The sequence below is a fragment of the Piliocolobus tephrosceles genome, chromosome 17 (genome assembly GCF_002776525.5).
Source record: "Piliocolobus tephrosceles isolate RC106 chromosome 17, ASM277652v3, whole genome shotgun sequence".
Classification (NCBI taxonomy): domain Eukaryota; kingdom Metazoa; phylum Chordata; class Mammalia; order Primates; family Cercopithecidae; genus Piliocolobus; species Piliocolobus tephrosceles.
The window spans coordinates 11,480,251-11,501,820 of record NC_045450.1 but is presented as its reverse complement, the minus strand read 5'-3'; the positions used below and the strand labels follow the sequence as shown (position 1 = coordinate 11,501,820).

Here is a 21,570-nt window from a genome sequence, read left to right as displayed (position 1 = left end):
CTCCTCCCTCCTCCCTCCTCCCCCCTCCCTCCTCCTCCCTCCTCCTCCCTCTCTACTCCTCTCCTCCCTCCTCCCTCCTCCTCTCCTCCCTCCTCAGCTCTTCCTGTCCTCTCTGCCAATTCCTTCTCTTCTTGGTCCTCCTTCCTTTACCTCCTCTTCTCCCTTCTCCTTCCCTCCCCTCTCCTCTTTCCTTCAAGAAATTTTATTTTATGTATGTGTGTATGTATGTGTGTATGTATGTATCTATTTCCTTAGAGACAGAATCCCACTGTGTCACTCAGGCTGGAGTGTAGTGCTGTGATCATGGTTCAGTGCAGCCTTCAACTCCTGGCCTCAAGTGATCCTCCTGTCTCAGCCTCTCGAGTGTAGCTGGGACTACAGGCACAAGGCACTTCTCCTGGTTAATTTTTTTATTTTTATTTTTAGTAGAGATGGTGTCTTGCTATGTTGCCCAGGCTGATCTTGAACTCCTGAGCTCAATCGATCCTCCTGCCTCAGCCTCCCAAGTAGCTGGGACTACACCTGGTGGGACTATACCACCTTTCCTGGTTAATTTTTTTATTTTATTTTATTCTTAGTAGAGATGATGTCTTGCTATGTTGCCTAGGCTGATCTTGAACTCCTGAGCTCAAGCATTCTTGCCACCTTGGCTTCCCCAAGTGCTGGAACTATGGGAACGAGCCACCGCACCCGCCCCTCTGTCCTTTTCCCCAAGCCCTCCTCTACACCTCTGTCTCCAGCTCCCTGAAGAGGCAAGCGCTTTGTAAATACCAAACATCTGCAGGAGGATGAGAAGTGATCATTGTTCATGTTGACTTACTATCAAAAGTCTCAGCATCTGGGAGGTGGAGGTGGGCCTCTGCTGATTTGAATGTCTTCGTACTGAAAACATTCATCACTCCTCTCCTGGGTGTCACTGTCTGCTAGACTTTCTTGCTTCCCCTCGTCCTTGTCACCTCCCATCTGCCTTTGCTTGGGCTGCTGTTGCCACAACCCAGGCGAGCCAGGGGTGGGTGACGCTGGGATGCAGCCGTCAGCATCTCCTCCCTAGCCTTGCTGAGAGAGGGGTGGGGCCTGTGGCTCTGATGGGGGGCCCTCATTCCTCCTCCCCTTGGTTGCAGCTGGGTCTTGTGGATGGCTAGATCCTGACCTGAGCTGTCTCTTCCCCTCTTGGTCTGCAGCCCGGCCTGACTTCCCGCCTGACCTGCGTCCAGAGCTTCCGGGCCGGCGTGCTACGGGAGGCCGCCTGCACAGAGCTGGACACTGCAGGGCCACTGTCTGCAAAGGCGAGCGCTGTGCAGATGCGGACCCTCTCCTCACTCAGCCTGCTGCACGAGATGCCCCAAGATCCAGCGGGCACAGGTGATCTCAGCCTTCCCTGGTGGCCATCCCCTGACCATGGTGTGAGGGTGGTCTGGCCAGAGGGACCCAAGCAGGCCCAGGCTCCATCCCTCTGTCCCGGCCTGGACACCTCTGACCTATTTCTGAAAATGGTCGTCATCAGGAGAGTTAGCCACTTCTAGAAGGTTCTCCAGGCTCTTTCTGCTGGCTCAGATCAAATGGCCCTGGCTTGGTTGAGTCCCTTTTCCCTGGGATGTCCTTGGTGAAGATGGAATCTTCTGTTTCTCAACCTTAAATTCAGCGACCCCTCAGTCTGCCCATTTTAGGGGCAAACTGACCCAGGTTTTCTGATTTTCCAGAAAGTTCCTGCTAACACATAACATTACCTGGGACTTGGTGCCCTCCTACAATTTTGCACAGAATGAAACAAGCGAGGCCTGTGTCTGGGGGGAGGATTCCTTTTCCATGTTTGGAAACCAGTTATCTTCCTGAACAATGAAATAAGAATGGTTATTCTCACTGCTGAGATTTTGGAAGGATTTACTGTGGGCCAGTGGCTGTGCTGAGTGCTTTATGTGTATTTAATTTAATTCTCATCAAAACCCCATTAGGAAGGTACTGTTATTAGTTAAATTTAAATAAAAATTTTGGCTGGGTGCAGTGGCTCCCAGCACTTTGGGAGGCCGAGGTAGGCGGATAACTTGATTTCTGGAGTTTCGAGACCAGCCTGGCCAACATACAGAAACTCTGTCTCTAATAAAAATCCAAAAATTAGCTGGAAGTGGTGGTGGGCACCTGTGATCCCAGGTACTCGGGAGACTGAGGCCAGAGAATTGCTTGAACCCGGGAGGCGGAGGTTACAATGAGCCAAGATCATGCCACTGCACTCTAGCCTGGGTCACAGAGTAAGACTCCATCTCAATAAATAAATAAATTACTTATTTATTTATTTTGAGACACAATCTCGTTCTGTTGCCCAGGCTAGACAGCTGTGGTCTGATCAGGACTCAGAGTAGTCTCAGACTCCCCAGGGTCAGGTGATCCTCCCACCTCAGTCCCCCAAGTAGCTGGGACTGCAGGCACATAGCACCAAGCCTGGCTAATTTTCATTTGTTTGTTTGTTTGTTTTTGTAGAGATGGGGTTTCACAAACCAGGCTGGTCTCAAACTTCTGGGCTCAAATTATCCTTCCACCTTGGCCTCCCAAAGTGCTGGGATTACAGGTGTGAGCCGTTGTGCCCCACCAATTAAATTTTTCGGATAAGTGACCTGCGACTCAAAGAGGTCAAATGACTTGTCCAAGGTCACTCAGTCAGTGAGAGGCAGGGCTGGGACTTGGACCCCTGCTGTGTGTTCCGCAGCCCTGGCTGGTAATTGTGTTTGCCTTGGTGGGCAGGCTCCCAGCACCCCCTGGGAGAGAACCCTCTAGATGGGACTTTGGCATTTTCCTGGCTTCACTCTGCACCACAGGACGCCTTCTAGGATCCCAGCTTGGTCTGCCCTCCCTGCACATCGACCCTCAGCTGCAGAAACTAGCTGTGCCTGGGGGCATCCCCAGTTGGATGAGATTTCTTTTTTTTTTCCTCCTTTTTAACAGCTTTATTAAGACAGAATTCACATACCATACAATTCAGCATTTAAAGTGTACAGTTCACTGGTTTCTAGTATATTCAGAGTTGTACATCCATCATCACCACTATCAATTTTATTACTATTTTATTTTATATTTTGAAATGGAGGCTTGCTTTGTCACCCAGGCTGGAGTGCAGTGGCGTGATCTCAGCTCACTGCAACCTCCTCTCCCAGGATCATGCAGTGCTCCCGCCTCAGCCTCCAAGTAGCTGGGATTACAGGTGTGTATCACCATGCCCGGCTAATTTTTGTATTTTTAGTAGAGATAGGGTTTCCCCATGTCGGCCAGACTGGTCTCAAACTCCTGACCTCAGGTGTCTGATCCATCTGCCTCGGCCTCCCAAATTGCTGGCATTAGAGGTGTGAGCCACCATGCGAGGCCCCTTTATTATTATTATTATTATTTTGAGATGGAGTCGGGCTCTGTTGCCCAGGCTGGAGTGCAGTAGCGTGATCTCAACTCACTGCAACCTCCTCCTCCTGGGCTCAAGCAATTCTCCTGCTTTAGCCTCCTGAGTAGCTGGGATTACAGGCACCTGCCACCATGCGCAGCTAATTTTGTGTTTTTAGTAGTGATGGGGTTTTTCCACTAGTGGGCTCAAACTCCTGACTTCAGGTGATCTGCCCACCTTGGCCTCCCAGAGTGCTAGGATTACAGATGTGAGCCATCATGCCCAGTCTTCAACTTAGTTTTTTTTTTTTTTTGAAACGGAGTCTCACTCTGTCGCCCAGGCTGGAGTGCAGTGGCCGGATCTCAGCTCACTGCAAGCTCAACCTCCCGGGTTTACGCCATTCTCCTGCCTCAGCCTCCCGAGTAGCTGGGACTACAGGCGCCCGCCACCTCGCCTGGCTAGTTTTTTGTGTTTTTTTTTTAGTAGAGACGGGGTTTCACCGTGTTAGCCAGGATGGTCTCGATCTCCTGACCTCGTGATCCGCCCGTCTCGGCCTCCCAAAGTGCTGGGATTACAGGCTTGAGCCATTGCACCCGGCCTTCAACTTAGTTTTTTAAAGAGACAATCTTGCTCTGTCGCCCAGGCTGGAATGCAATGGTGCCTCGACCTCTCCGGCTCAAGGGATTCCCGCAGCCTCAGCCTCCCCAGTACAGCTGTGCACCACCATGCCTGGCTAATTTTTTAAACTTTTTGTGTAGAAAGAGGGTCTCGCTGTGTTGCCCAGGCTGGTTGCAAACTCCTGGTTGCAAGTGATCTTCCTGCTGAAGTCTCCCACAGTGCTGGGATTACAGTTGTCAGACACTGTGGTCCACCTTAATCAACTTTAGAACATTGTCATCACCCTAAAAAGAAACCTTGTGCTCATGAGCCCTCATGTTCCCAGACCCTGGCAGCCAGTCAACTACTTTCTTCCTCTGATTTTCCTGTTCTGGAATTTCATATAAATGGGGTCATAAAGTGTGCCCTTTTGTGTCTAACTTCTTCACTCAGCACAGTGTTTAAGGTTCATGCATGTTGTGGCATGAATTGGAAATCTTTCTTTTTCATTGCTGAATAATATTCTATGGTATGGAGGAGTTTTTTCATATTTTCACTGTCATTCCCAGGAGGCTTTTGGAGTCAGAACTGGATTCAAATTGACTCTATGTTGTGTGACTTGGGCTGATAGCTTCTCTCTGTGCCTCGGTTTCCTTAGCTGTAAATATATAGGTAGGTCACCCCTTACCCCCCTTACCCCATAGGTTATGGGGAAAGTTACAGAAAATGGTCAGCTGGGCACAGTGGCTCAAGCCTATAATCCCAGCACCTTGGGAGGCCAAAGGGAGCAGACTGCTTGACTCCAGGAGTTCAAGACCAGTCTGGCAACATGATGAAACCCCGTCACTGTGAAAAATACAAAAAATTAGTCAGGCATGGTGGTGTGTGTCTGTAATTCTAGCTGCTTGGGAGTCTGAAGTGGGAGGATCACCCGAGCCCAGAAGGTCAAGGCTGCAGTGAGCTGTGATCGCGTCACTGTACTCCAGCCTGGGTGACAGAGTGAGACCCCTTCTGAAAAAAAAAAGAAAATCATTGCCTTTAGCTAAGCACCTGACATGTGGCATCTATGAACACCAGTTCACATCCTCCTGGCCCCATTCTTTAGGGCCTGATCCCAAAGGCACACTCAGAAATGAGCCTTTATCCCTCCTTGAAGTTCTGCGCTGGGCTCAGACGGCCCTGACTTGTGCCCGTCCTTCTCCCTGGGTTGGAGTCATCTGTTCCCAGCTGTCATGGGAGAATTCTCCTTAGGTTTGCAGATTGTTGGCCGGTCCTCAGGAGTGTGTTTTCATTCATGCTTACCCCAAATGCTTATCTGAGCACCTGTTGGTGCTAAGTGCTGCTGGGGCTCTGGGGACAGGGCTGTGATCATGGTCAACTCCATTCCTGTCACACTGAGACTGACACCCTCCTGGGAGGGGGAAGCCACTGATGGGAAAAAACCGGTCAGGGTGGCTTGAGACTGTGATCCGGGTCAGGAAAGAAGTTAAATAGCTGCATGACAGCCAGTGACTTAGACGGGGCGGCGGTTTAGTGGGGGTGGTGGGTAAGAGGGCCTCTGAGGAAGTAATGATTTTGCTGAAGGATAAGACAAGATCAGCTTGGGGAAGATGCAGGAAAGAACATTCAGGGAGGAACGGGAAGTGCAAAGGCCCTGGGGCAGGAGGGACCTCTGTGTGTCCCAGGCACCTGGGGGCTAAGGAGAGGTCTGAGGATTAGATGGATGAATGTGTGCAGCTGTGTGGAGCCAGACACACTGTGAGGGTGGGTGCCCAGGCCTGCAGGCAGCCAGGTGGTGGTGGACAGCATCTAGAAGGCACACGCCTTTGCCAAGGAGCGTTGAAGCTGAGGGAGGTGTGGATTGTGGATTCAAGGGTAGGTCTTTGGCTGAGGTATGGGGGTGCAAGCGGGGCTCAGGAAAGGTTAACACCATGGCTGTGTGCAGAGCAGAGGACAGTTTCTGCTGTCACCCATCATTATTAGGAAGCAGTCACAGGACTGAGTGCATGAGAGAGATTAAGATTTATTGTTTTGACAAGGTTATGTGTGACATGGTACAAAAGGACACGGTTAAAATGAGTCCCCTCTCCAGAGGCTGACACCATTCCTTGCTTCCAGTATACTCTTCCAGACAAATGCTGTGTACTTACAGATACGTAGGCGACTGTGTCTTCTTGGGTGGTCTGGTGTTTTGTTTTATTTTGTTTTGAGACAGAGTCTCGCTCTTGTGGCCCAGGCTGGAGTGTAGTGGTGTGATCTCAGTTCACTACAACCTCCACCTCCCAGGTTCAAGCAATTCTCCTGCCTCAGCCTCCCATGTAGCTGGGACTACAGGCACCTGCCACCACGCCCAGTTAATTTTTTGTATTTTTAATAGAGACAGGTTTCACCATGCTGGCCAGGCTGGTCTCGAACTCCTGACCTCAGGCGATCCATCCGCTTTGGCCTCCCAAAGTGCTGGGATTACAGGCGTGAGCCTCTGTACCTGTGTTAGAGCAGTCTATTTTTATTTTTGAACCATACACTGTTCTGCATTTTGCCTTGGTCACTCCATGGCTTGGAGATCTTTCCAAGGTAGGGCGTGTCCTGTTGACCTGTTTCTGTTAAAGGATACTCAGTGTTGGCCGGGCGCAGTGGCTCATGAGTGCAATCCCAGCACTTTCCCGGCTGAAGTGGGCAGATCACGAGGTCAGGAGATTGAGACCATCCTGGCTACCACGGTGAGACCCTGTCTCTACTAAAAATATAAAAAAATTAGCCAGGCGTGGTGGCGGGCGCCTGTAATCCCAGCACTTTGGGAGGCCGAGGCAGGCAGATCACAAGGTCAGGAGATAGAGACCGTCCTGGCTAACACGGTGAAACCCTGTCTCTACTAAAAATACAAAAAACTAGCCGGGCGTGGTGGTAGGCGCCTGTAGTCCTAGCTACTCAGGAGGCTGAGGCAGGAGAATGGCATGAACCCGGGAGGCGGAGCTTGCAGTGAGCCGAGATCATGCCCCTGCACTCCAGCCTGGGAGACAGAGGGAGACTCCGTCTCAAAAAAAGAAAAAAAAAAAGATACTCAGTGTTCCCTGGTGTGAGTGGTCCACAGTTTGCACAGCTCCCGCTGGTGGGTACATAGGTGCTTCCCATCTCAGGCTGTTTGCAAGGACGGTGCCATGATTTCCCTCATAGACACCCCTCTTACCTATTGCCTGAAACATACTGAAGGAAGCATTGGTGGGGATGGGGGCAACTCCCAGAGGGCTTTCTAGCTCACTCTGGCCTTTCCCCATATGGTCATCCTATCTACCTCCTCTCATCTCAGATCCAGATGCTGGAGATGATGAAGACATGACCCCAAGCAGCCTGCTGTATGAGTGGGAGGAGACACCATCCCAGGCCCTGGTGGCCACCGCAGCCACGTTAGTGAGGAGGCTGTGCCTGGCTCAGACCACTAGCTTAGAGGTAAGTGGCTTCTCCAGCCCCAGGCCAGAGTCTTTCTTGGCCCTGAGTCCCTAGGACACCTTCCTGCCCATATCGTGGCCCATCCTCTCAGATATTTAATGTCAGGGCTGTCACGTATGGGTGGGTAGGTTGTGCACTGCACAACTGCCTCATTGCAAAAGCAAGGAAATATAGATGGTGTGTGCCAAGCCAGTGCCCCAGTCCAGGTTGGATGTGGGCAGAGGGGAAGCCTTTTCTGTCTGTCTAGGAGCACACAACAGTCCTGCTGACTCGCAGTCTAACCTCGCAGACCTAGCCACATGTGAGCCTCAGCATGGAGGACTTTCCACAACAAAGTTAGAAGCACATGGGCCAGGCCTCCTCTAAAACTCCTGGCTGTTTAAAGTCAAGAGGCAGATGTGTCTTTGACACTTATGGCCAGTTCCTTCCTTGGTGATCATCAAGAATCTGAGGCCCTGAGGCTGAGCTGTGATGATGAGATTCTCCTCCTCACTTGTCTTATTTGAGAGAGGGCCCTGAACCCACATGTAAGATACAAAGCATGAGAGAGATGGTTTAGCGTGGTACAGTCGCTGGGGGAGGAAAGGGATGTGTCATTGGATTGAAGACTCGCCCAGATAATCTAGGATAATCCTATCTCAAGATCCTTAACTTAATTACATCTGCAAAGATCCTTTTTCCAAATAAGGGAAATTTATAAGTTCTAGGACTTAGGACATAGACATATAATTTTGGGGGCCTCCATTCAATGTTCTACAATTTTTTTTTTTTTTTCACTCAGAGTCTTGCTCTGTCCCCCACGCTGGAGTGCAGTGGTGCAATCTTGGCTCACTACAAGCTCCACTTCCCAGGTTCACGCCATTCTCCTGACTCAGCCTACCGAGTAGCTGGGACTACAGGCACCCGCCACCACACCTGGCTAATTTTTTTTTGTTTTTGTATTTTTAGTAGAGACAGGGTTTCATCGTGTTAGCCAGGATGGTCTTGCACTCTGCCAAGGCTTTATAGTTTAATTGAGCACTTAGTATATGGTCAGACAATAAGCTCCAGGGCCTCACTTGTGTTACCTAATTTAATCATCTCAGTGATATTCATATCATTGTGCCCATTTTACAGATGAGCAAACTGAAGCTTGAAGAGTTTAGGAAATGTGCTTAAACCCACACTGCTAGTAAGTGATAGAGCTGGGCTGTTAACTCAGGCAGCCTGGCCCAAGGCAGGGTTTCTTACCCTGGGTGCTGTGGACACCCAGGGCTTGGTCATTCTTTGTCGGGGGTGTGGGGGAGGCTGTCATGTGCAATGTGGGATGTTTAGCAGCATCTGTGGCCTCTCCTCACTAGATGTTATCATCATCCCCACCTGTAGTCCGTGGCAGCCACATGGCCCTGGGGAGTGCAGTTGTCACCAGTAGGGGACTGCTGCTTTGTGGCCTGTGCTGTAACCGTCGCACTGCTGAACCTCATAGCTTGATGGGAAGACAGGACTGCGTTCTTTGGCCTTAAAAGCACCCCTGACCACCTAACTGGACATTTCCCCTGGCAAGCGTGGCTCAGGGCAAGGGCTGTGGGCCTGGGTCTCCACTTCTGGATGCTGGCGGAGCTAGCTCCAGGGGACACTGTGTGGCTGTCTTTTCCTTACAGACTGAAAAGGAAGTTACTGCCACCGGGGAGGTCCCCTGGGCTGAGAGGTAAAAAGCTGAGGACCCTGTTGCTGGAAATGGCTTTGCAGGGACACATCGGTGCACACCAAGCAGCTCCTGGGCCCCTGGGAGGGCTGAGGGCCTGCCTGGGTTGCCAGGGGGACAGACCTCACGAGCTTTGGCTTGAAATGCCTCTGCCCCTCCCCACTGATGCTGGGTGGGAGACAAGGTTTGTTTTTCAGTCCGGTAACAAAACCAGGACTCAGCGCTCAATAGAAAGCAAACGCCCTAGTCGGGCCCTCTGTGGGGAGGCCCTGGAGTTTCGATGTGGGGGGCAGACGGTGGGATGGCCAAGGGCGTCCCTAAGGAACAAAGGAGGAGGAAGCAAGGGTGCATTGGGGGTGGAAGGGGACAGACAGAGGGAGCCAGCAGGGCCAACTCCAGGCTGCCAGGAAAGATACCTGGGAGAGGGCATGGCTAATCACCAATCTTGGGTGTTCCGAGAACAAGGAGCTCGAGTTACAGGTGTTTATTAAGGGCTGACTGTGAGCAGTCACGAAATGGCATGGACAGTGGCAGAACAGGACTGGCTCACAAGAGTGGGTGAGTAGATTGCCAGGTGTCCTGCAGACTGGTTGTTAAACACTGCTGTTTTAAACATTAAGTTGTGGCCAGGCACAGTGGCTCATGCCTATAATCCCAGCACTTTGGGAGGCTGAGGCAGGCAGATCACCTGAGGTCAGGAGTTCAAGACCAGCCTGGTCAACATGGTGAAACCCCATCTCTACTCAAAATACAAAAATTAGCCAGAAGCCTGTAGTCCCAGCTACTTGGAAGGCTGAGACAGAAGAATCACTTGAACCCAGGAGGCAGAGGTTGCAGTGAGCAGAGATCCCTCCACTGCATTGCAGCCTGGGCAACAAGAGCAAGACTCCACCTCAAATAAATAAAATAAAATAAAATAAAACAAAATAAGTAGTTGTATTAACATAGCTGAGTAATCGGTAAAATACACACTTGAATAGAAATCAGACTAACACTCGATAGATTCTTATGATGACTATAATTAACATTAATGCTACATTTAAAAATAGCTATAAAAGAACAATTTGAATGTTTCCTTTTTTTTTTTTTTTGAGACAGAATCTTCCTCTGTCGCCCGGGCTGGAGTGCAGTGGCAAGATCTCAGCTCACTGCAACCTCTGCCTCCCGGGTTTATGCCATTATCCTGCCTCAGCCTCCTAAGTGACTGGGACTACAGGTGCCTGCCACCACGCCTGGCTGATTTTTTGTATTTTTTAGTAGAGACAGGGTTTCACCGTGTTAGCCAGGATGATCTTGATCTCCTGACCTTGTGATCCGCCCGTCTTGGCCTCCCAAAGTGCTGGGATTACAGGATGAACGTTTCTAATGTAAAGAAAAGATAAATAGTTACAGTGATGGATATCGCAATTATTCTGATTTGATTAGATGAATGTATCAAATTATTCCATGGGTACCCTGAAAATATGTGCATCTAATGTGTATCAACAAGTAAATAGGCTGGGCGTGATGGCTCACACCTGTAATCCCAGTACTTTGGGAGGCTGAGATGGATGATCACTTGAGCCCAAGGATTTGAGACCAGCTTGGGCAACATAGGAAGAGCCCATCTCTACAAAAAACAAGCCAAGCATGGTGGTACATGTCTGTGGTTCTGGCTACTTGGGAAGCTGAGGCAGGAGGTTGGCTTGAGCCTGGGAGGTTGAGGCTACAGTGAGCTGTGATCACACCACTGCACTCCAGCCTGGGTGACAGAGGGAGACTCTTCAAAAAAAAAAAAAAAAAAAAAAGAAAAGAAAAATTTAAAAATCAAATAAAAATAATTATATTAGAAACAAAGGTATTAAGTACTCCAAACCACGACTACCTGGTTATTTTACTACATTTTACTATTGTCTTTCCATTAGAGGTTAGTCATGTTTGTTGTAACTGTATGGTGGAAATATGGTATGATATGCTAAGGTGCATTTCTTCCCAGGTCTGTCCTTAGCAATTGCATGTTGGTTGCCTAAAATTGACCATGGTGGGTGTATTTACACCATGGGAATTGGCAAACGCTACAAATCAGGATTTTTTTTTTTTTTTTTTTAAGCCATTGCATATAGGATGCTGGTTAAGAATGTGAGTTTAGGAGCTGGTGTCCTGGGTTCAACTCTCTGCTCTGCTACTGAGTAGCATGCAGCCAGCGGCACCTGACTCAAACACTTTTTGAATGTCACTTTCCTTCTCTGTCAGCTTAGACCAGTGCCTGGAATGTAGTAAAGGCTCCTTGCTAAGTAACTAGTGGCGTAGTTATTATTACAATTTTTTTTTCGAGACAGTATTGCTTTGTCACCTAGGCTGCAGTGCAGTGGTGCGATCGTGGCTCACTGTAACCTCTGCCTCCCGAGTTAGTGATTCTCCTGTCTCAGTCTCTTGAATAGCTGAAATTACTGGCTCGCGCCACCATGCCCAGTTAAGTTTTGTATTTTTCATAGAGATGAGGTTTCACCATGTTGGCCAGGCTGGTCTCGAACTCCTGACCGCAAGTGATCCGCCTGCCTCGACCTCCCAAAGTGCTAGAATTACAGGTGTGAGCCATTGCACCTAGCTTTATTACTATTATCATGTGTTATTGGTGGTGATGGGAGTGGCAGGTTTCTTACTGACCTACATGTCTGTCTGTTTTTTTTTTTTTTTTTTTTGAGATAGTATCTCACTCTGTTGCTCAGGCTGGAGAGTGCAGTGGCGTGATCTCGGGTCACTGCAACTACAAACTCCATCTCCTGGTTCAAGTGATTCTCTTGCCTCAGCCTCCTGAATAGCTGGGATTAACAGGCATGCAACACCATGCCTGGCTAATTTTTGTATTTTTAGTAGAGACAGGTTGGCCATGCTGGTCTCAAACTCCTGACTTCCGGTGATCCACCCTGTTTGGCTTCCCAAAGTCCTGTGATTATAGGCGTGAACTACCGCCAGGCCCCGGACTTGATTTCTAGGCAGGAGCCTTGGACTCTTTGCCTCCATCCGTAGCCTGCCTAGATCTGCCCTCTTTTCTCCTTTTGAGCTTCTTCTTCTTCCAGTGAAGGGAAACGAGAATGAGCCACTAATGATCCCTCCTGTTGTGCCTGGATCTGAAAGGCCCATTTTCAGGGTAACACTTGTGGCCAGAGGCTTGCCCAGAGCAGGAGGACTAGTCCCGGGCAGGCACCATCCCCAGGTGCCCCTCTGCATATGTGTTACGAACCCAGGGTGCCAAGGGCAGTCGGGGAAAGGCAGCCACCAGCCAGAGGGAAATGTGGCTGAGCCCAATAGGAAGGAAGGAAGGAAGCAGGCCTGGAACTGAAATTTTTTTTGGATAGCAGACCCAAACTGGGCAATAGAGTCTTTTAGGCTACCAGTGGTCAGGGCCAGCTGCGATGGGGGCAGTTAGTCTGCAGCAGGGGCCGGCTCATGGGTCCCGCCGGAGGAAGGAAAGACAGAGCTGAGGGTTGCCACTGGCTCTGCCCACAGAAGGCACGGTCTGGGAAGGCTGCCTGGACTCTGGCAGGCAGACGTTGGCAGGTGGGCCGAGTGACGAGTTAGGGTCTGTGTTGCAGGCTGTATCTTGCTGAGATCGAGCTGTGTGTGCAGGGATTCCGTCACAGCCACGCACAGCAGGGAGGCCCAGGGTCAGGGAAGCAGGTCCCAGTCTCGGAGGCACCCTGGGTGGGAGGGGGCTTCAGACCTGGCCCTGGTCAAGCCTGGGGGAAGCATGGGGGCTTTCCTGCAGGAAGCCAGGACCTGGCTTGGCTTGGCTCCTACCTTGTTGCTCTTTCTGTGGCTTTGGGTTCAGGCCAGTGCAGTCAGCCTGAGACTACAGGGGTACCAGAAAGCAAGGTTTCCCAGACTAAATGTGTCCTAAACCCAGGGGCTGTTCTCTGAGTGCAGTCCTTTATTGCTTGAGTTTTGGGCCCTCTGCACCCCCTATAATGCCCTTTATTAGTCATCACTGTTAATAATTATATAAAACAATTACGTTTTTTAAAATTAGAAGTATTGGAAAAGGGTGGGCACAATGGCTTATGCCTGGAATCCTGGCACTTGGGGAGGCCAAGGTGGGTGGATCACTTGAGCCCAGGAGTTTGAGACCAGCCTGGGCAACATGGTGAAACCTCATCTGTATGAAAAATACAAAAAAATTAGCTGAGCGTGGTGATGCGTGCCTGTATTCCCAGCTGCACGGGAGGCTGAGGTGGGAGGATCCCTTGAGCCCAGGAGGTTGAGGCTGCAGTAAGAAGTGATTGTGCTGCTGCATTCCATCCTGGGAGACAGAAGGAGACCCTGTCTCTTAGAAAAAAAAAAAAAAAGAAAAGTGGTCCAGGTGTGGTGGTTCATGCCTGTAATCCCAGCCCTTTAGGGGGCTGAGGTGGGCAGATCATGAGGTCAGGAGATCAAGACCATCCTGGCTAACACAGGAAAACCTCGTCTCTACTAAAAATACAAAAAATTAGCCAGATATGGTCACAGGTGCCTGTAATCCCAGCTACTTAGGAGGCTGAGGCCAGAGAATTGCCTGAACACAGGAGATGGAGGTTGCAATGAGCCGAGATCGTGTCACTGTACCCTAGCCTGGGCAACACAGTGAGACTGTCTCAAAAAAACCCAAAAAAGTATATATATATTATATAGGAAAAGATTACTACCTCAGTAAATATTTGAGATATGCTAAGACTCATTAGAGTAATTATATTATAATCATAATGAACATTTATTGGGCTTTTATTAGCTGCTATAGATTCAGACACTATGCCTGTTCTTTCACTGCCACATCCTGAGTTCAATGCAAGGCACATAGTAGGTGCTCAATAAATACCTGTTAAATTAAAGAAGAATGAGCCAGCCTGTGTGCTCATAGGGGCTGGGGGTGTAAGTGAGGGAGAAGCCAGACCTGGAGCTTCATCTCACTGGGTCTCAGGACACCTTGGGAGAAGGTAGCCGGTCCTTCCTGCTTTCCCCATGGTTGTGCTTGCAGGCAGGGGACGGGTGAGGTGATCTTCGGGGATCTCCTACACCGCTGGGTGTCTCATGCTGACCCCTCTGAATCCCAGGCCATGGACTTGTTCCTGACACTGGTGTCCCAGCTCCAGGGCCTTTCAGGGGGTGAGCTGATGGAACTCTGGCGAGATTCTTCATTCAAATGCCGAGACAACGGGTAAGGCCCCTCTCCGGGTGGGGGATGGATCAGGAGCTGGCTGGGGGCATCCCTGGGTTGTGGGGAGTATTTGTGCTGTCCCGGGTTCCCAGTGAGGGATGAATGCTGATGCCTCATCCCGTCCCCACGACACTGACTTGTCCTCAGTCCGAAAACGTGCACCAAGAAGGAGATTAAGTGGGGAGCCTGGAGGTTCCCACGGGGCCCAAGCTTGATCCTGCCTGAGACCAGAAGCTGAAGGACCTGGCAGATAAAGACAGCCATTGTTCCCTTCCCCAGACAGGGACCCTCTTGCTGGAATTAGCATTCCAATGCGCCTAGGGTACCCTCCTGCCGGGGGTGGAGAGTCAGGGCTGGGAGGTGCCGGGCAGGGCGGGGATTCCACCACCCAGACCTTGCTGATGGGGCCAGTAAGGGGGGTAAAGAGACTCCTAATCTCGGAGGGGAATCTCTGAGGCACTAACTCGGTCAACTCAGGGCTATGCTTGGGAGTTTGAGATGAGCCTGGGCAACAAAGCAATGCCCCCATCTCCACAAAAAATTTGAAAGTTAGCTCGAGGTGGTGGTGAACACCTGTGGTCCCAGCTACTTGGCAGGCCGAGTGGGAGGATCACCTAAGCCCGGGAGGTAGAGGGTGCAGTGAGGTGTGATCGCACCCCTGCATTGCAGCCTGGGTGACAGAGTGAGACCCTGTCTCAGAAAAAAGAAAAAAAATAAGTGTCCTGATGTTGTGCGGAGTATTTGAGGTTTAAACGAGAGACCATTTGTTGATTGTTGGTTTCTGTTCCTGTAGGGATTTTTTTGTTTGTTTGTTTTTTTGAGACGGAGTCTCGCTCTGTCACCCGGGCTGGAGTGCGGTGGCCGGATCTCAGCTCACTGCAAGCTCCGCCTCCCGGGTTTACACCATTCTCCTGCCTCAGCCTCCCGAGTAGCTGGGACTACAGGCGCCCGCCACCTCGCCTGGCTAGTTTTTTGTATTTTTTAGTAGAGATGGGGTTTCACCGGGTTAGCCAGGATGGTCGCGATGTCCTGACCTCGTGATCCGCCTGTCTCGGCCTCCCAAAGTGCTGGGATTACAGGCTTGAGCCACCGCGCCCGGCTCCGGTAGGGATTTTTGCCCCTACTCGGTGACGTTTGCTTGGGTGGGTTTCAGCAGAGCACTGGGTGTGGACTTGTGTTTTCCCAAACTACTGTGTTTTTTGGGCAGGTAGAGCTGCCAGGGTCTGGGCTGGGTGCTGCTGTGCTAAGAGCATAGGCCTCAGCCATGCTCGGGGGTCCCAGACCCGGGTCAGCCCCTCCCAAGGTGTGAGGGTGGGCATGTCTGCACAGTACCTCTCTGAGCCTCAGTTTACCCCCGGGTGACTTCGGTGAGATGAGGCTTGCAGGCGCCCAGCACGTGTGGGTCACCTTGATCTCAGGCAGCCACTGTTGGACGCCCTGCCTTCCTGTGGGACAGAGCACTGTGTGGGCCTCATGAAGGAACTCATCGCATCCGGGGAAGTGGAGGCAGATGAGGCGGAGGCGTGGCTGTCATCACTGGCCTTCCTCCCACAGCCCACAGATGCTATGGTTCACATGCTGCTGGTGAGTCCCTGCACCCCACCCAGGGCCCGGGCGTCGTCCCTCCCTGGTTGGCTACTGATTAGACTCAGGGGAGGTGATCAGTTCTTTTGTGCCAGTCCCTCGTAGGATCAGCGGAGGGGGCCAGACTGCCCAACCTCCTGGGCTACTGTGGCAGGTTCAAGGGAGCCTTTGGTATCAGAGAGTTCCGGGTTCAACTGTCAGCATTGTGCCTCCCACCTGTGTGATCCCAGGCAAGTGACTGAACTTTTCTGAGCCTGTTTTCTGATTATGATTATTATTACTTGAGACAGAGTCTTGCTGTGTCGCCCAGGCTGGAGAGCAGTGGCACAATCTCAGCTCACTGCAACCTCCACCTCCCGGGTTCAAGCAGTTCTTCTGCCTCAGCCTCCCAAGTAGCTAGGACTACAGGTGCGTGCCACCACACCCTGCTAAGTTTCGTATCTTTTTTTCTTTTTCAGTAGAGATGGGGTTTCACCTTGTCAGCCAGGCTGCTCTCAAACTCCTGACCTCAGGTGATCCACCCGCCTCAGCCTCCCGCAGTGCTGGGATTATCGGTGTGAGCCATCATGCCTGGCTGTTTTCTGATCTCTCAAAGGACAATGGAAGTGGTACCTCTATCCTGGGCTCATAGTGAGGAATGAATTGCTGCGTGTGAAGTGATTCTCCTGGTGTCTGGCACGAACTCTGAGTGCTTGAAATCAGAGCTGCTATAAACACACATATTTAATGAGTCTGGAAATTAGGAAATCTGTGTGAGATGAGGTCAATAATTTCTGCCAGTAGTGGAGGTCTCGTTTAACCCTTGAGATGTCTCCATGAAGTAGGTGCTCTTATCATTCCCAATTTGCAGGTGAGAAAACTGAGGCCCAAAGAGGTAGGGCAGCTTCCTCTACCTGCCTCACGTGCGATGCTCCACCTGCAGGCTAGAGTTCATGCCTCTCTGGGTCGTGTTTTCTTGTTCTGTCCTCGAGTTAGGAGGCCCTGCATGATTTTTGGCAGGTTCTGGGGATGCGCTGGCTTTGTGAAGTCTGGGGAGAGGGAGGGGGAAGGAGGGGGAGTGGGGGGTGAGGGGCAAGCGGGGAGACACTATTTCAATGAACTTTTTATTTGAGAATAATTTTATTTATTTATTTATTTATTTATTTATTTATTTATTTATTTATTTATTTATTTAGAGACTGAGTCTCCTTCTGTTGCCCAGTGGCACAATCTTGGCTCACTGCAGCCTCCGCCCCCGCTGGCTTCAAGCGATTCTCCCTGCCTCAGCTTCCCCAGTAGCAGGGATTACAGGCACCTGCCACCAAGCCAGGATAATTTTTGCATTTTTAGTAGAGAAAGAGTTTTGCCATGTTGACCAGGCTGGTCTTGAACTCCTGACCTCAGGTGATCCACCTGTCTTGGCCTCCCAAAGTGCTGGGATTACAGGCATGAGCCACTGTGCCCGGTCCAGAGTAATTTTAGATTTACAAAAAAAAGGTTGCAAGGTTAATAGAGGGTGTTTCTGTCTAGCCCTCAGCAGGGTTTCCCAGCTATGAATGTCCTGTGCCACCAGGAAGCGTTGGCCCTGACCGAGAGGCTGAGTGGGTCTGTTCCCACCGAGGAAACTCCAGACTGCTGTGATTCCCCACTTTGTCCATGAATGTGCTCTGTCTGTTCTGGAATCCCCTCCAGGGCACCCCGTTGGTGTCAGTGGGTGTGAGGTTTAATCACGTTGTAAGCTCTCCGATCATTACACGTCTGTTTTCGTGTGTACAAGCTGGGCAATTTTTTTTTTTTTTTTTTTTTTTGAGACGGAGTCTCTCTCTGTTGCCCAGGCTGGAGTGCAGTGGCCCATTCATGGCTCATTGCAGCCTTAACCTCCTGGGCTCAAGTGATCCTCCCACCTCCGCTTCCTGAGTAGCTGGGACATGCACCACCACACCTGGCTAATTTCTGTAATTCTTGTATAGATGAGGTCTGGCCACATTGTTGAGGCTGGTCTCAAACTTCTGAGCTCAGGTGATCCACCTACCTCAGACTCCCAAAGTGCTGAGATTACAGGCATGAGCCACCGTGGCCAGCCCATGAATTTTTACAACTGTGTTTGTTCACCTGTGTAACCACCCCCAGAACAAGAGAGAGGACGTTTCTGACTCCAGAAGGCTCCCTAGTGCCCCTCCCAGTTGGTGATGCCCAAAGGTCACCACAATTCTGACGCTTCTGCTCTTGAGGTTCACGTCCATGGGTCGCATGGGCTTTGGAGGCTGAATTCTTTTCACCCACGCCCTCTGCGGGATTGGTCCGTGCCGCTGTGTGTGTGGGGACTTTGTTCTTTCCCAAGCTGAGCCATACTCAGTTGCCTTCTTACAGTTTTCTCTCTTAATGGTGCTTTTATTTTATTTTATTTTTATTATTTTTTGAGACAGAGCCTCTGTTGCCCATGCTGAAGTGCAGTGGCGTGATCTCAGCTCACTTCAACCTCCGCCTCCCGGGTTCAAGTGATTCTCGTGCCTCAGCCTCCCGAGTAGCTGGGATTGTGATGCACACCACCACATCCTGCTAATTTTTTTGTATTTTTAGTAGAAACGGGGTTTCACCATGTTGGCCAGGCTGGTCTTGAACTCCTGAGCTCATGCAATTTGCCTGCCTCGGCCTCCCAAAGTGCTGGGATTACAGGCATGAGCCACGAGCCACTGCGCCCGGCCTTCTTCATGGTGTCCTTTCGATGAACAAAAGTTCTTCATGTTGGTGAAGTGTGGCTTTTTGATGCTTTCGAGCTGGTGTTTGATCTCCCTCAGGTCCCGACGCTTCCTGTCTTGTCTTCTCCCAGCTCTGTTTTCTTACCTTTTCAGGGAGGGTTGGCTTGAGCGTGATGACTGAGCTTTAGAATCATGTTGGAAAAGTGAAATCAGCTCAATAAGGGTCACAGGTTTGAGGATAATTTTATTTTTCCATCTTTAAACATGAAAAAGAGCGAATATTTTAAACAGACTTTTAACTGAAGTGTAAGTAAGCCTTCATAAGTTAGAGATTTTTGCGTTAAGATTTTTTTTTCTCCTCCCGCTTTCTTTTTTTCTTTTTTAAAATTTATTTTTCTTTCAAAATTATTTGTTCTTCTCTTTGTGATGTGTTTTCTGGTTTTTGTGAAAACGGGGAAGGCTGGCTGTTCTGGGCGCATCCCCAGGGCAGTAATACACAGAACCAACTGGCTCATTACTCTCTGGACTGCTCAGCACCCAGGCCTCATGCTGGGCCAGCTCTCCTGGCGGGGCCACCGGAAGCGGCTCACAGATCTGGGCTCTCTGGCAGCCAAGTGGCACCAGCCTGCCCCACAGCCCTGCAGGGCGTGACCAGGCTTCTGGCTCCAGCTTTGGTCTGGAACAGGCCCGAGCCTGCCCTTTCTGTGCCCCCACCGCCTTTCTTGGGCACAGTAGGCAGAGGCGGGAACCTCCAGCAGGCAGCCCCTCCCACGTGCCCGAGAGCTGCTTAGTCTTTTTATAACCCCTGCTCTCCCAGCCAAGCCCGCTTGCCCTGCTCTGTACTAAGAAAACAGACAGCTTTGTTTTCCTTGCCCAAATATAGGGAAACATTGAATGTGCTTTTTCCAGGCTCCACACACCCCTGTCCTTTCACAAAGAAAACATGCAGTGAGATGCACACGCCAAGACCCACACACATGCATCCTGAGCACCCGTGTATGCACATGGGACACGCCCCACACACACTGAAGCACGCACCCATTGCACTGGGACTTGCACATGCACACTGGATCATGTGTACGTGCACGGACCCGCACATACACTGACAGGCTCACACCAAGGCACAGGGACATCCAAACACACAGGGATATGCACACACATGCTGGATCATGTATACACACACAGATCCCCACACACACTGATGCAGGCTCACACCGAGGCAGGCTTTCCAAGGACACCCACATGGGGAAATGCAGGGACACACAACCACACCATAGACCTGTCAAGACACACACACATACACACACACACATACACATATATTGAGGCATACCTGCCAAGACTCACATACCTGGAGATGCAGATACACACCCCAGCGTGTGCACATGTGAACACATGGCAGGACATGCACATACAGCAGGACACTTACACAGTGGGACGTGTGGAGACAGCCACTCACACCTGGACACATGCACCGGCACACCAAGATACACTCGGCTGTGCATGGGCACACAAGAGACACACAGTGCACACACACATGCACATACCTGGACACATGGGCACATGCACACACCCACTGGGACACATGAGGTGCCCACATGGGGACACGTGTGCACAGGCATCCACCAGGAAATACATGCATACTAGGGTACTCGAGTGAGCTGAGACACCTGCACACCCACATGGGAACATACACACCCACAAGCACTGGGATTCCACAGCACACACCAATATGCACACACACAGATGCTCATGTTTACACCTTCACACAGTGTGCTCACATTCCTAGCATAACACAGACCTGGTGAAGAATCCAAGGAAAGAACAGAGCTGGGCAGGCCGGGCGTGGTGGCTCATGCCTGTAATTCTAGCACTTTGGGAGGCGGGCAGACCACCTGAGGTCAGGAGTTCGAGACCAGCCTGGCCAAAATGGTGAAACCCCATCTCTACTAAAAATACAAAAATTAACCGGGCATGGTGGTGCACGTCTGTAATCCCAGCTACTCAGGAAACTGAAGCAGGAGAATCGCTTGATCCCAGGAGGCAGAGGTTGCAGTGAGCTGAGATTGTGCCACTGCACTCCAGCCTGGGTGACAGCAGCGAGATTCCATCTTGGGGCGGCATGGGGAAGGGACAGAGCTGGGCAGAGATTTTATTTCGTCACAGCTGCCAAGCAGTCCCTGTGCTGGGGTGGTGTGGGTCTAGCACAGAGGCTCCCCAGGGCTGGATTTTAGAGTGAGCCCAGAATTCGCATTTTGAGAAGCAGTGAGTATTGGGATCATGCCTGATCTGGGAGCTAGACCCTCCTGGGTTAAATATCAGTTCTTCTACTTACACCTGGGCTACCTGAGGCAAGTTCCTTACCCTTTCTGTGTCTTAGTTTCCTCATCTGCAAATGGAAATAAGAAAGGCAACGTGTGTGACATGTTATCAGCAGTGTGGCTTGTAGTGAACACAATTTGTTTACTAAGTTTTGTTGGTCTAGATCGGGTGTGGTGGCTCATGCCTGTAATCCCAGCACCAAGGCAGGCAGATCACTTGAGGTCAGGAGTTCACAACCAGCCTGGCCAACATGGTGAAACCCCGCTTTAGTAAAAATACAAAAATTGGCCGAGCATGGTGGCACGTGTCTGTAATCTCAGCTACGCAGGAGGCTAAGGCAGGGGAATTATGTGAACCCAAGAGGCAGAGGTTGCAGTGAGCCTAGATGGTACCACTGCACTCCAGCCTGGATGACAGAGCAAGACTCCGTCTTAAAAAAAAAAAAAAAAAAAAAGGTTGGTTGGTCTGATTTCTCTGAGGTGCCTGGGGCTGGGAGCAGCTCTGTCCTGAACCCCCTCCTATTTGCCTTCCTTTCACTGAAGGCTTCAGTGCCCCGGAGTGAGGGTAGCTGGGCGTCTGAGTGGTGGGCCACATGGGGTGCTTTTTTTCTTTTTCTTTCTTTCTTTTTTTTTTTTTTTTTGAGACAGAATCTCGCTCTGCCACCCAGGCTGGAGTGTAATGGTACAATCTCAGCTCACTGCAGCCTCTGCCTCCTGGGTTCAAG

The 21,570-nt window shown here is 50.7% G+C and overlaps 1 protein-coding gene across 1 annotated transcript in view; it reads left to right on the top strand.

Moving 5' to 3' along the window:
• Nucleotides 1–21,570, top strand: part of LOC111555239 — a 151,804-nt gene that overhangs the window by 11,941 nt on the left and 118,293 nt on the right. Inside the window, exons 7-10 of the mRNA XM_031934456.1 lie at nucleotides 1,182–1,362; nucleotides 7,269–7,408; nucleotides 14,159–14,262; nucleotides 15,681–15,846. Of these exons, the coding sequence (XP_031790316.1) occupies nucleotides 1,182–1,362; nucleotides 7,269–7,408; nucleotides 14,159–14,262; nucleotides 15,681–15,846 (591 nt within the window). The remainder of the gene's footprint in view (nucleotides 1–1,181; nucleotides 1,363–7,268; nucleotides 7,409–14,158; nucleotides 14,263–15,680; nucleotides 15,847–21,570) is intronic.